At 52.7% G+C, this 12,780-nt stretch overlaps 1 protein-coding gene across 3 annotated transcripts; it reads right to left on the minus strand.

Moving 5' to 3' along the window:
• Window positions 1-1,097: 1,097 nt before the first annotated feature.
• POLR2E (RNA polymerase II, I and III subunit E) lies at window positions 1,098-7,175 on the minus strand. 3 transcript variants are annotated; one of them, XM_036425174.2, is made up of 8 exons: window positions 6,956-7,167; window positions 5,545-5,719; window positions 3,530-3,645; window positions 2,798-2,878; window positions 2,413-2,471; window positions 2,241-2,319; window positions 1,930-2,013; window positions 1,457-1,598 (listed from the first exon to the last, which is right to left on the minus strand). In XM_036425174.2, exons 1-7 carry the CDS (start codon window positions 7,010-7,012, stop codon window positions 1,948-1,950), a joined length of 633 nt encoding a protein of 210 aa, XP_036281067.1. In that variant the 5' UTR covers window positions 7,013-7,167; the 3' UTR covers window positions 1,457-1,598; window positions 1,930-1,947. The 3 variants fall into 3 exon arrangements, with proteins under 3 accessions (XP_036281065.1, XP_036281066.1, XP_036281067.1); XM_036425172.2 differs by lacking the exon at window positions 1,930-2,013 and having other exon boundaries at window positions 1,098-1,598; window positions 6,956-7,171; XM_036425173.2 differs by lacking the exons at window positions 1,930-2,013; window positions 2,798-2,878 and having other exon boundaries at window positions 1,098-1,598; window positions 6,956-7,175.
• Window positions 7,176-12,780: the final 5,605 nt, after the last annotated feature.

Genomic DNA, 12,780 nt, shown 5'->3' on the forward strand with positions numbered 1-12,780 from the left:
AGTGGAACAACAAATTAATGTTCCTCTTTCTCCCCTCCTTTCTCTAAAACCAATAAAATAATTATCAATTAATTTATTGGTATACTCAGTGCTACCATAAAGTAACTAGAAGATGAATTAAAGTGTGCACACTAAGCCTGACTTCAGCTTCAATAAGCCTTTTCTTCAGAAGGAAACTGCACAAACGTATCTCAGAGCATATTTTACTTTAAGCATATGAGCGGTCACCAATGCAGCCATACATGGTCCTATGTAAAGCCTCAAGAACACACATGTATTTTGCAAAGAGAACAGACTAAGCTAACAACAAATTGATTCAGGGAGAGCAGAGTTAAATGGCCCAATCCCATACAATAAAAGCCTAATATGAAAATTGCTCGACCTGGGTTCGTCAGCTCACTATGATGCGCACCAGCGGGTGGTGCGGACACGGCGGGTGTCGGCGATGTGGCGCTGGCAGCGGGCAGCAGTGGAGGCGCTGCTGGCCCCAGTGGACCGAGTGGGACCGCAGTGGACAGTGGAGCAGCTGAGAGGGCGGAGCAAGGCCAAGGCAGATACCATTGTCACCCCAATAAATTAAAAAAAAAAAAAAAAAGGCAACCTCTATAGCCAACCAAAGTGACAGCAGAAGTGAAATGGGGAACAGGGGGTAGTGGTTGGAGTGGGAGTTGCTTTTGGGAGTGATGTAATATTCCAGAACTGGTGGTGATGCGTGCACAGCTGGGAACACACTAACATGTGTACTGTAAATGGGTAAATTGTATGGTGACTATGTCTCAACAAAGCTATTAAAGTATATACATGATTTCTTTTAACTTGGGGGGACTGTGTCTTCTGGAACCAGACCCTCTAGTGAGGGAGAGGATCACTGGACCCCAAACTTCTGGGCAAGAAAAGCACAAGGGAGCATGGCTGGAAGTGAGCCTGGACAGTAGTCCTGCCTTTTGGGTGAAGGGAGAGGACAGGTGCGCCCTGGCATTGTGAACTGGACAAACAGCCAGTGGCTGTGGCAGTTTGCAGGTGGGGAGCAGTGAGGGGTCAGAGACTGTCTTGAAGCCACAACAAACCTGTCCTCCCATTTTTTAGACAAGTGAAACTTTACTCAAAATATCTTTAATTTAAAAACACCCAGCTTCAATACCAACTCAAATCCAGAGGTGTTTTAATCTCCCTGCCTGCTGACCTCAAGAGTCGTCAACAGGTCAGGGACAGGGCCACTGTGAGAGGAGCACAGAGAAGGGAAGCTGGAAGAGGGGGCTTACCCGGAGACTCGGACCCAGGTCCCACCTGTGGGGAGCCAGCGTGGAGTGCCGGGGGGGACAAGCAAGAACCTAGGATATCTTGGCTGCTGGCAGGCTCACTGGCCTCCCCTCAGCATCCTGTCCTCTTGAGGAGCCATTTACGCAGGATCCCAGGGGGGCTCAGTGTCATGTGAGGCCACAGGGCCCTCAGCCAGGAAGGCAAGCACACAGCCTGCCTTGGATTCCTGAGGAGCAGCAGGTAGGTTTCCAGGGTGGACAGATCACAGCAGGACAGACCGCCAGCAGGCCAACTGCCTGGGTAAGGTGGTTACAGTCCGTTTGTCTGTTTCCTGGGGGCTGGGGGAGAAAAGAAAGGGCAATCACATGATTCACCTATCACATGGGTTGGGCACACCCAGGGGGCAGGTGCCACTCCCTCTGGGCCCCACAGGAGGTGGATAGTGAGAGGCTGTGGTGGAACCTGGAAGGAGAAGGTTAGGGCAACGAAGAGGAAAGCAGGTCTGGAAAGAAGGGGCCGAGCTCAGAGCTCTGGGTCGAACATCAGTGGGGAAGGTAGGTAACAGGTGGGGCCCACTCAGGCAAAGACTTGGGTCCTTCCTGCACCACCAGTGTACACAGACACCCCCACCCCTGCACAGACCCCCTAGCTGGGGTGGCACTGTCTTACCTGCTAGGTGTAGGATGGCTACTGAACCAGCCGGTAGGTGATGTATCTGCCTGCGGTTTCGCTGGGCCGGATGATCTTCACTACCTGCATCAGAATGAGAGCAGGGCTGGGCAGGGCCTCCTCAGGGACCCAGGGGTGTGTGTGGTTTGGTGGGGGCAGCAGCAGGGCAGGTGGCACCGGGAGCCGGAACAGAAGAGACTTGGGGGTAGCCATGATTCTTTAAAAAGCTGGGGGAGGGAGGAGGTCCTGAGGCTCCTGCCCAGGAGGAAAAAGGCTGGGGGGAGGGCTCTCCTGCCAGGGTCGTCTCTCACCTGCCCTCTCTTGATCCCAAAGTAGCGTGCCACGGGGTCTCCAGCCTGGATCCTGGGCAGCTGGTTTTCTCGGAGTTTACTGGAAAGCCCGGTCAGGAAAAAAGCCATGCAGGGTTGCGGGGAGGATGGAGAAGCCCAGAGGATTGGGGAGGGGAGAAGACAGAAAGGATACTATCTGGCCAGCAGCTCCGTCACCTCCTCCTTGGTCATGACGACATGCTCTGGGACCAGCTGCCAAGAGAACAGAACCTGTGTCTCCAGGGGGCCAGGACCCCGCTGTGCCCCACACTCCCACAAGGGGAGGGGGACAGTATCCTTCTCAGCTAGTCTACAACCGACCACGATTGTCATGCAGAGGGCTCTTGGGACACAACCTGGAGTCCCCATCCCCAGGTCAGCAGCGTGGGCTGGGAACCCAAATTCTCAGCAAGGCTCAGTAACGCTGTTGCTGCTGCTGCTCTGGACCCGGGGGCCACACTTTGAGAGCATGGCTCTACTTCCTTTACCATCTCACCCCTCCCCACCACCCAACTCCCCCCACCTTCCCTAGGCCCCACCTCATGCTCCGTGATGTTGATGAGCAGCTCCTGCTGCAGAAACTGTTCCAGGATGTACTTGGGGGCCATGTCAACCAGGGACTGGAAAAGAGATCCTCAGACACGGCCATGTCCCCCCCACAACCACCACCACCACCACCACCACACACACACACACACACACACACACACACACACACACACACCGGACTGGCGACCCAGCTCGTTTCTTCCTCAGAGGACATGGCAAGTGGGAAAGCTGAATGGGTTTGATCTTGTTCCTCAACAAGAAGCCAGGCATTCCCATTGCATGCATGGTGTTCTCCCCACTGCCCTGGCCCTTGGCACAACTCCAGACCTCAGCCTGGTGTCAGGAATTGAGTTTCTATCAATTTAATGAGTCCAGGAGGTTGGTCCCTGAGCTGGCATGGAGGCCCCTTCCCAAGAGAGGACCAAGATGGCAAAGACTCTGAGCAAGGACCACAGGCACAGGGAAGAGGGTGCTCACTGCTCCTCCCATCCCACTTAGGCCTCTCCAACCACAGACGGGGGATGCTGGGCCTGCTCTGGGGATGCCCCATGCTGCCCACAAAGGACAGCAGCTCCTCAGACCCTGACCTCCCACATTAGAACGTAGGGCCAGTGGGTGCCCTGGGTGAAGACAGCAGCGGGTCTCTCAGGTGCCATAGCAAAGTGAGGCTCGGGCAGAACAGGAAGGGAAGTGGTCAGGCTCTTTGCTGTGGGGGCACCCACCTGCTTGGCAGAGGGTGTCATGCCCTGCTGCACCACGATGAGGGCTCGGGTGATGTTTTCCTCCTGCATGCGCTGGCAGTACACCTTGATGGTTTTGATCCCCACCTTGGGCTCCTCTGTGGACAGAGTGCATTCTGGTCCACAATGCCAGGCGCTTACCCAGCCCTTCCCAGGCATGTGTGGCACCCCTCTGAGGCCTGTTTTCCTGTTTGTAGAACAGGGAGCTGGCTGCCTCCAGGTCACCAAGCAGCTGAAAGGTGCCTATGCCCCTGGGTTTCAGTGGTCCTTGTCTAAAAGTGGGGTCTAGAATCTGAGTTTAGTTGGGTGCCTTGCTGGTTCCAAGGTTTGAGAATCCCCAAGCTAAGTGGCTTGTTTCGTCTGAGAGCCCACAAAGTGCATGGCTGGGTGTCCAGAGATAAGATGAGGTTGGTGGATCTGCCAATGGAGACAGACCACTCATCCCCAGGGGTGGAAGTCCTTATGTTTTCAGTAGCATTAGGGGCCTGGGGCTTTGTCACTGGAGAAACACTGGACCCTATGAGCTTAGCAGGTCCGCCACTGGGCTCTGGCCACCAGGATCCATGTGAGACTCCTAGCTGGGCCTCTGTCTCCTGCAGTGCAAATCACTCCATTGATGAGCACTGTCCTGGGCTGAGTTATGTCCTCCCAAATCCCCATGTTTGAGTCCTAATTCCCAGTACCTCAGAAGGTAACTAAACTACTGTGTTTGGTACAGGAGCCTTCAAAGAGGTAATTAAGGTAACATGAGGTCACGTGAACCCTGATCCAATCTGACTGGTGTGCTTCTTTTTTTTTCCTTTTTTTTTAAAAATCAATCTTTATTGTTCATATTGTTACAAAGATTCCTCATTTCTTGACTGGTGTGCTTCTGAGAGATTGGAGACAGACATTAGGGACCCTGTGAGGACACAAGGAGGAGGCAGCCACCGTCTAACATGCTAAGGACAGAAGCAATCAGTGGGAACCGACCCAGCAGACACCTTGACCTTGGACTTCCAGCCCCAAGCACTGGAGACAATAAGTCAGTTGTTTTAGGATTCACCTGTAGTGTTTTGTTATAGCGGCCTCAGCAAACCAATACAGACAGAAACTTCGGCCCTGCCTGAAGCATGTCCTAGAGGAGCAGTGACACTCCAGTGTCATCAAACACCAGGAAATGCAGGGACGGACAACTCCTGCTCCAGGGAGAAGCTCATCCCTGACAGAACTGGAGCTGGCTCTGTGGGAGGCCTGTAATTAGGCATTAATATCTTGAATAACCGTATCTCATACACAGGAACATTTTCTTAAAAAGTGTCACCAGGTTCAGCTCTGCAAATGTTTCCTGCCCTCTCACTTCATTCTAGGCATGTAGTTGTCACCAAGGTGCTGAACACAGCCTGGTCCCCCAACTTTTACAGGCCTCAGAGTGAGGCTGCCTCAATGTGTTAGGTGCTAAGACAGAGGAGCACAGGGATACCAGGACACCCCTCAGTGGGCTCTTTGCTCAGTGGGGATCCTGGAAGAGGAGGCACCCAAGTGTAGTCTCCAGGGACAATGACTGGACACTGAGGAGGCAGAGTGAGGAGGAAAGGGTGTGGTGAGGCGGAGGACAGGCAATATGAGGCAATAACTCTGCAGCCGTGCAGGAAGGAGCTGCAGGGTACACAGGCGCTGAGAATGGAAGCTGGGCTGGTGATGGACTGAGGAGGAAATAGTGCGTCTGAGGAGCTGGGGGCTCGCCTGGAGGGTCTATGATAATCGTGGTCAGAGAAAACAGTCAAGGAATAGAGAACGGGGAGGGGGTCAAGAAGGAAACTGGAAAAGGTACTCAGAAGGGTCAGAATCATCGGCGTCGCTCACAGCACATAAGCTGAGGGGGATCGCTCTCCTCTGGGCCAATGTTACAAGCTGGAATGGTCTAAGCAGGGGAATACTACAAGCTGGATCCCAAGCAGGCCCTCAGATGGCTCTACCAGAACAGTGACCCCCTCAGGCACCAGCAGGACACCCACCTGGGAAGAAGACGAACATCTGGTCAGTGGGGTCATCATTGTGGGCCACCAGCACTGTGAGGTCTGTGCGCCGTGGCCGCCCTTCACTTGGCTTGTCCCCAAACTGGGCCTTGAACTCCTCTAGTGTCTGGTCCAGCTCGTCCTGAGTTACCAGGTAGCCTCGGTCATGGCACAGCTGTGGACAGAAAGAGCCAGGTGACCCCAAGGGAGAGGAGGAGTGGCAGCAAGAGCTTGGGCCGAACGAGGCCACTGCGAGGACAATACCGGGAGTTTGGGGCTCAGTGTGACAGGTGCGTGTAGAACCCAGAAAAGAGGGATGAAGCCGGCAAAGGCAAATACGGGGCTCACGCCAAGACAGGCATTGTGCCAATTCATTTAATCAGCTGCCATGGGTGCTGTCATTTTATCCTGAAAACTGAGGCCGAGGGAGTGAGAGGCTGTGATTAGAAGCAGCTGCAGAGCTGGGACTGGGTTGGGGCCCTGGGGCCTGGGGCAGAAAAACACAGTTAGGTGGGAGGGGCATTGCTAGGCTGCCTGGACAGTTGAAAACCAGGCAAAAGCTTGAGGGCCAGGAGTTCTAGGACTCATCTCGGAAACTGGGGCTGTTTACTGGGCTGACAGGAAGCAGATCCACGTCTGGTTTGGCTCAGTGGATAGAGTGACGGCCTGTGAACTAAAGGGTCCCAGGTTCCATTCCAATCAAGGGCACCTGCCCGGGTTGCTGGCTCGCCCCTCCCTGCCCCTCCTCCCACCCCAGGATAAGGGAGTTGTTCAGGAGGCAGGCAATCAATGATTTCCTCTCATCATTGTTCCTCTCCCTCCCTCTCTCCCTCTCCCTCCCTCTCTCTCTCTCTCTCTCTCCCTCCCTCCCTTCCTCTCTATAAAACAAAAAAACAAAAAAACGTAAAGAAAGGGAGGTCAGAGCTGCTATCAGCCTAGCCTGCCTGAGGCCTCCTACATTCCCTTTCCTCTGTGAAGTCCCCACACCTGATTTTCTCTCAGGACCCACAACACTGTAGGCCTGTACTGGTTTCAGTCCCTATCTTTGGGGGATCTTTGCAAACGAGTGGAGAGGGAGAGAGGAAAAGAGCAAGAGCGAGCGCCGGAACGAGATCAAACCACAACCTAGCTAAGTACCACAACCTGGTTAAGTGCCCTGACCAGAACTAGAACCCGCAGCCTTTCGGTGTACAGGACGACACCGCTCCACCCGGCCAGGGCTCTCATAAACTCTTTTAAAGTCCTTTACAGGACTCGGCATTCTTTACGTGGACAGCACCGTGATACAGAGGTAGCAAACATGCGGGTAGAGACCCCAGACTCCCGCTTCCGCCTCCCTGCCCGGCTCGGACTCACGACTGGGCCCCGAGACCCGCGCTCACTGCGCTCGCCAGGCCCCGCGCGCTCTCACCTGCATAATGGTCTTGCGAATCTTCCACAGCCGGTAGGTCTCCTCCTCATCGTCCATGCTTGCCTGCCGCCGCTCGCACTCACTGCGCCTGCGCGCGCCGGGACGTGCGCGTGCCGACTGCGCCTGCTGCGAAGCCCCGTTCAGGCCCCCTCAGCCTCTCTGATTAGGGCTGTCCCCAGCGAACGCCTGAATGCAACGACGTTTCGGAGAGGCAGTGCTAAGGGCAGCCCGAGTGGCTGTTGGCTGTGCCAGAGGAATGCGAATGGCACCGCCCAGTCGCGCTTTGGAAGCTCTCGCGTGGGTTTGGGAGCTCTCGCGTGGCTTTGGCTGCTTCTCTGGAGTTCCTGTTTCTTCTCAACATCCGTCTCGGGGCGGCAGTTTAGAATCCCAAACTAGCTGAGGCGAGGAAGCTGAGGCTGGGACAACTGAGGCCCAGACCGAGCCAGAGGCCTGCTCTCCTCTCAGGAACCGTGGGGCTGTGTAGTAGTCGCCCCATAAATGTTTGTGCGTTCAACTGTAAGGGGTCCTTTTTATTGGTTCTGGGCCATGTGCAACCTAATTGTCCCAGCCTCAATTTTCCCATCTGTACAATGGATATAATAAACTGTCCCCCATTTAAGAGCGTTAGCTGACCCTGGCTGAGTAGATCAGTTGGTTAGAGTGTCTTTCAGATAAGCCAAGATTGTGGGTTTGATTCCCTGGTCAGGGCACATACAAGAATCAATCAGTGAATAAGTGGAACAATAAATCAATGTTTCTCTCCCTCCTTCCTCTCTAAAAAAATAAATAAATAAATAAATAAATAAAAAATCATAAACTTAGGGTTAGTTGAGAATCTAAAGGAACGACCATGTTTGGGAGGAGGTTATTATAGGTCCTAGTGCTTATGACATTCTCCCACCTCTGTCCTCTCCCCTTCCTGTCCCCTGAGATCAAACCACAGCCCAGTCTCTCCCTGATTTCATACAGGAGATTCACCCAGCCCAGCCCCTGCCACTTTGGAGGAGGCCATCGGTAACTTCTCATTCAGTAATACATTTATTCAGTCAGGTATTTACTGAACAACCACAGGGTAAGCACCCCCTTAGTTTCCAAGAAGAGACAGGATAGACATGGTAAACATATTAGACAATAATGTGAGAAGGTGACAATGCTTTGTTTTTGTTTTTTTTAATTATTAATTTTTTACAGAGAGGAAGGGAGAGGGATAGAGAGAAACATTGATCAGCTGCCTCCTGCACGCCCTCTACTGGGGATGAGCCCACAACCAAGGTACATGCCCCTGACGGGAATGGAACCTGGGACTCTTCAGTCCGCAGGCTGACACTCTATCCACTGAGCTAAACCGGTTTCGGCAAGCTGACAATGCTTTGTAAGAAGAGCAGGCTGGCTATGGGAATGGGGGTTTGCAGGATCAGGAGGTTAGGAAAGGGGAGGAGAAGTTCGAGCAAAGTCCCACAGGAGGAGAGGGAGGGAGGTGTGGCTGTCTGGAGGAAGGCGTTACCAGGCAGAGGGTACAGTCTGTAACGAGACTCTGCAGTTGCATCTTGCCTGGTTGGCAGCAGGAGGCCTGTGAGGCAGGAGAGGAGGGGAGGTCAGAGGGTGGAGTGGGTCACACCTGGGAGGCCTTGTTGATTGAATTGAAACATTTGGGTTTTATATTCAGGGAGACCAGGGAAGGGGGTGGGGAGGGTGTCCTAACCGGAGAGTGGGGAGCAGTGGTCCGGGTCCAGGTGTCCCGAAGGAAGCACCCACAGGATTTGTAGGACAGGACATGGAGATGAGGACAAACAGAGCTGCCCTCACCGGGATGGAAAGACTCAGTGGGCAGACAGGGAAGGACTCTGTGATGTGCAGAGCTGAGGGGGCTCTGGTGAGACCCCAAGGGGAGACACTGATGAAATGGGGAGGATAGGATCTGGAATCCAAGGTGAGGTTTGAGTGGAGACAGACATGTGGGCACGATGGGCACAGGGCAGAGATTGGAGCTGGGAGCCTGCAGGAGTTCACGAGCAGATCCAGACCGGAGGCCAGGAGGAGGAAAGGGAGCTTAGAAGGCAGAAGTGTGCACAGACCCTGCCTGGCTGCATGGGCTCCAGTCTTGGCTCTGGGACCCAAGGCGCACGTTATTTAACCTCTGTGCTTCATTGCCTCCCTCCCCCGCCACAAGCAGCGCCGTTTCCTAGGGTGACCTGGCTAATGACTGAGCACCTGACACTAATGTCAGTGCTGTTCCAGAGAATAGGGGCGGTGAGAGGTGGCCAGGTGTCCTGGGACCAGGTGAAAAGTCGTCTGGAGGAGGCATAGGGAGCAGCCATCAAAGCTGCCCGGCAATGAGTCTGAGCAGGCCTGAGGACTGGGCAGAGGTTTGGCTAAGTGGGTGTTGTTCACGACCATAAAGAGAACAGATCCAAGGAACGGGTGAACTCAACCTTTGGGTGGGGCAGGTTTGCAGGAGGGAAGGAATTGGAGATGTGGCCAGCTGCAGAGAGGAACGGGGGAGACAAAGTTGAAGAGCGAGAAGGACAGGGTGGGGATTGTTTTTTTTTTTTTTTGTTTTTTTTTAATTGATTTTTTACAGAGAGGAAGGGAGAGAGAGAGAGCCAGAAACGTCGATGAGAGAGAAACATCGACCAGCTGCCTCCTGCACACCCCCTTACCGGGGATGTGCCCGCAACCAACGTACATGCCCTTGACCGGAATCAAACCTGAGACCTTTCAGTCTGCAGACTGATGCTCTACCGCTGAGCCAAACCGGTTTCGGCCAGGGTGGGTTTTAATAGGAAAAAGGGCTCACAAGAGCAGGTGGGCCTCAGGACACCAGAGAGGCTGGCAGAGCCAGACCCCAGTGCTGCTGGCTCAGAGTCCTGCCGCGGATCAAGCGGCCTCAGCACCAGGACACAGAGTAGCAACCTGCTCCTTCACACCCCTCACCATGCTGTGCCACCTGGCAGATCCTGAGGCCCAGAGATCAGCCCCCCCACACGCACACACACTCATGGGTGGGCAGGTAAGATGGGCAGCCCCTGTGGAAAACAGTCTGGTAGCTCCTCAAGCAGAGTTACCAAGTAACCCAGCATGTTGACTACCAGGTGCATGAAACGGGACATCCAGTGGGTCTGAGCTGCCTGACTCTATTTGAGCCAGTTAAACAGAGAAGGGTTGAACCATACAGGAGCATTTATTCCAATCATGCCAGCAGTCTGTGAGAGCAACGGGTCATCCACAAAAATCTGCTCCAATCCTTCCCATAAGCCAGCCAGCCACTTCTATCGGCTGGGAGGACAAAGATTACCCGGGAAAGTATAGGTATTACAGGCATGGGGAAGTAGGCAAGGTATAATGGTTACTAGGTTACAGGCAATGTGGGCTGGGGTCGAAAGGGCGGGCAAAGGGCAGGTGCCTCCTGGGCCAGATTGTTTCAGCAACTAGGGAGGCAGTTCTTGGGAAAGAAGAATGGACTGACTGCATTCCTAGGTTAATTTTTATTTCTCTAATCAGAACAGAACAATCACGGTTAACAGAGCATGACTAATATATCTTATCATTTATAATTATAGCTAGTCCCTGTTAGGTCTGATCAAATAACTGAATCGATACCCTCCCCTCTGGTAACCAACCTTTAGGCCATTTCACTACGGACATTCCCTTTTGCTGAGACTACATTCCATTATCTCTCCCTCTGGACCCGCACAGAGAATTCTCCGCCTAGAAAAAGCCCCCCCGAAGTTCTTTAAAAAGCGCTGGTTCCTGTCACAGGGTGCGGATGATCGAATTTGTAATCCCTCTCCATTCTGGCCTCGTGCATTCCTCCTTTGACGACCTAACAGTCCCCATTATTCTATTTCTGCCCTTAGGAGAAATGAAAATGTGCCCACACAAAAACTTTATAGCATTACAAAGCCAATAGAAGAATGTATATCAAGGGATGAATGAATAAAGAAAGTGGTCCATCAATAAAATATATATTTTTTAAAAGTAGGGGGAGGGCCCTAGCCAGCTTGGCTCAGTGGATAGAGCGTCAGCCTTCTGACGGAAGGGTCCCAGGTTCGATTCCAGCCAAGGGCACGTGCCTGGGTTTTGGGCTTGATCCCCAGTGGGGGTTGTGCAGGAGGCAGTCCATCAATCATTCTCTCTCATTGATGTTTCTCTCTCTCCTCCCTTCCTCTCTGAAATCAATAAATATATATATTTAAAATAAATAAAAATAAAAAAATAAAAAGTAGGGGTAGGTGGAGAAGCCCTGAAGGGTGATTGGGACCGGCATTGGCAGCAGGTGTGAGCACAGGTGGGACCACGGAGCACGGGAGCAAAGAATTTTCAGTAACCACAGAGGCTCACCCCGATGACACTGACCAGTGCCCCGCCTTGGTCTGGTGCCCCCGCTCGCCTGCTCCACCATCCCTCCTCGGCTGACGCTCGTCATATTCCACACACACCCCTTGGTGGTCACTGCATACCATTGTGACCGGTTTTCAATTGTTCGGCTGTTCTGCTGTTCCATCTGTTTGCATATTAGGGTGTTATATATATAGATGTCCAGAACAGGTGGTTATGTAAAGTGTAATGTCCCAGAAAACCTCAGCATATTGTTCTTGGATTGCAAAGAAATAACCCAGAAGACTGACTGGGAAAGGCATAGGTTTATTAGGACTTGCGCGTACACCGGTGGCTGCTACTGGTGAAGCTGAACCGCCAAGTCCCGTCCGGCCTGAAGACTGGCTGAACCTGGGAGGCCCCGGTGCTATTGTTTTGCGTGACACTCAGACTTTCCAATGCAAGGTTTTAGAGAGGACAGAAAACAGAGCACAACAGGACGGGCAGGAGGAGGGGAATGTGTAAAGGCTGTGTGAGAGCAAAACAATGTTTTCTTGGCTGAGGAGCTAGCCAGGCTCACAAGCGTTACAGGGCAGCGAAAAGCGAGGAAAATTCCATGGCAAGAGGAACAGGGAAACTGAGACAAGAACGTTAAAACAAGGCCAAACAGTGTGGGCGATTTACAGCCAGCTGTAAATAATGAGCCATTATCTTCCCTAGCCAAGGACGCTAGAGAGCAAATGGTTAAAAGCCTCCGAGGAGAGAATGCAAGAAAGGGGGAGAGAAGGGAAGTCTTTCTCACCCACTAAACAAAGGAATCAGCTGCTCTGAGGGAGGAAAAAGGAAAAGGGGCAGTTTTTTGCTTTTGTTTTTTTACTCCCTATGCAAAGAACACAGCAGTCTCAAGGCTCAACAAGATCAAATGGCCAGGTGCCTCTCGTGATTTCTGGGAAGGCCACAACAAAGTAAAAGGGGACCTTGAGAATTAATCTGTCCAAATATTCAGCAGGGGTCTTTTTAAAAATGTTGTTTTATTTTAGAGAGTGTGGAAGGGAGAGGGAGAGAAAGAAGAACATCAATGTGAGAAACATGGACCGGCTGCCTCCTACACGCCCCCTACTAGGGATCAAGCCCACAGCCTGGGTGACCTCCTACTGGGATTCAAACCACCTTTTGGTGCATGGGACAGTGCCCAACCAACTGAGCCACCTCAGCCAGGGCTCAGCAGAGGAGTTTTTAAACCTATAGGCAAGAGGGTATATAATGCCTCAAACTCTCTCCCTTCCCCCAACTGATGGATGGAGTATGTCGTAACCTGCACCTGCGGCCCAGACATTCCTGAGCACCTAACCAGGCACCTTATATGGACTGTACATTGAACCACCAATCAGCACCTGCCAAATATCCCAAGCCCTAAGTGTCGAATCATGTGCCTTATATTGATCCCCGACCTATCCCTCACTAAAGGACATTCTCTCTTGCCCTATGAACCCTGGATCTACTCCTTT

Source organism: Pipistrellus kuhlii, unplaced genomic scaffold (assembly GCF_014108245.1).
Source record: "Pipistrellus kuhlii isolate mPipKuh1 unplaced genomic scaffold, mPipKuh1.p scaffold_m20_p_8, whole genome shotgun sequence".
In the NCBI taxonomy this organism is placed as follows: Eukaryota; Metazoa; Chordata; class Mammalia; order Chiroptera; family Vespertilionidae; genus Pipistrellus; species Pipistrellus kuhlii.

Coding starts and splice junctions, on each gene's coding strand:
- POLR2E (XM_036425172.2), bottom strand. CDS start 7,012: ATGGACGATGAGGAGGAGACCTACCGGCTGTGGAAGATTCGCAAGACC. Junction 2,472..2,797: donor TCAACATCACGGAGCATGAG/GTGGGGCCTAGG, acceptor TTCTCTTGGCAG/CTGGTCCCAGAGCATGTCGT. Junction 1,599..2,240: donor TTGGGATCAAGAGAGGGCAG/GTGAGAGACGAC, acceptor TTTCTCCCCCAG/CCCCCAGGAAACAGACAAAC.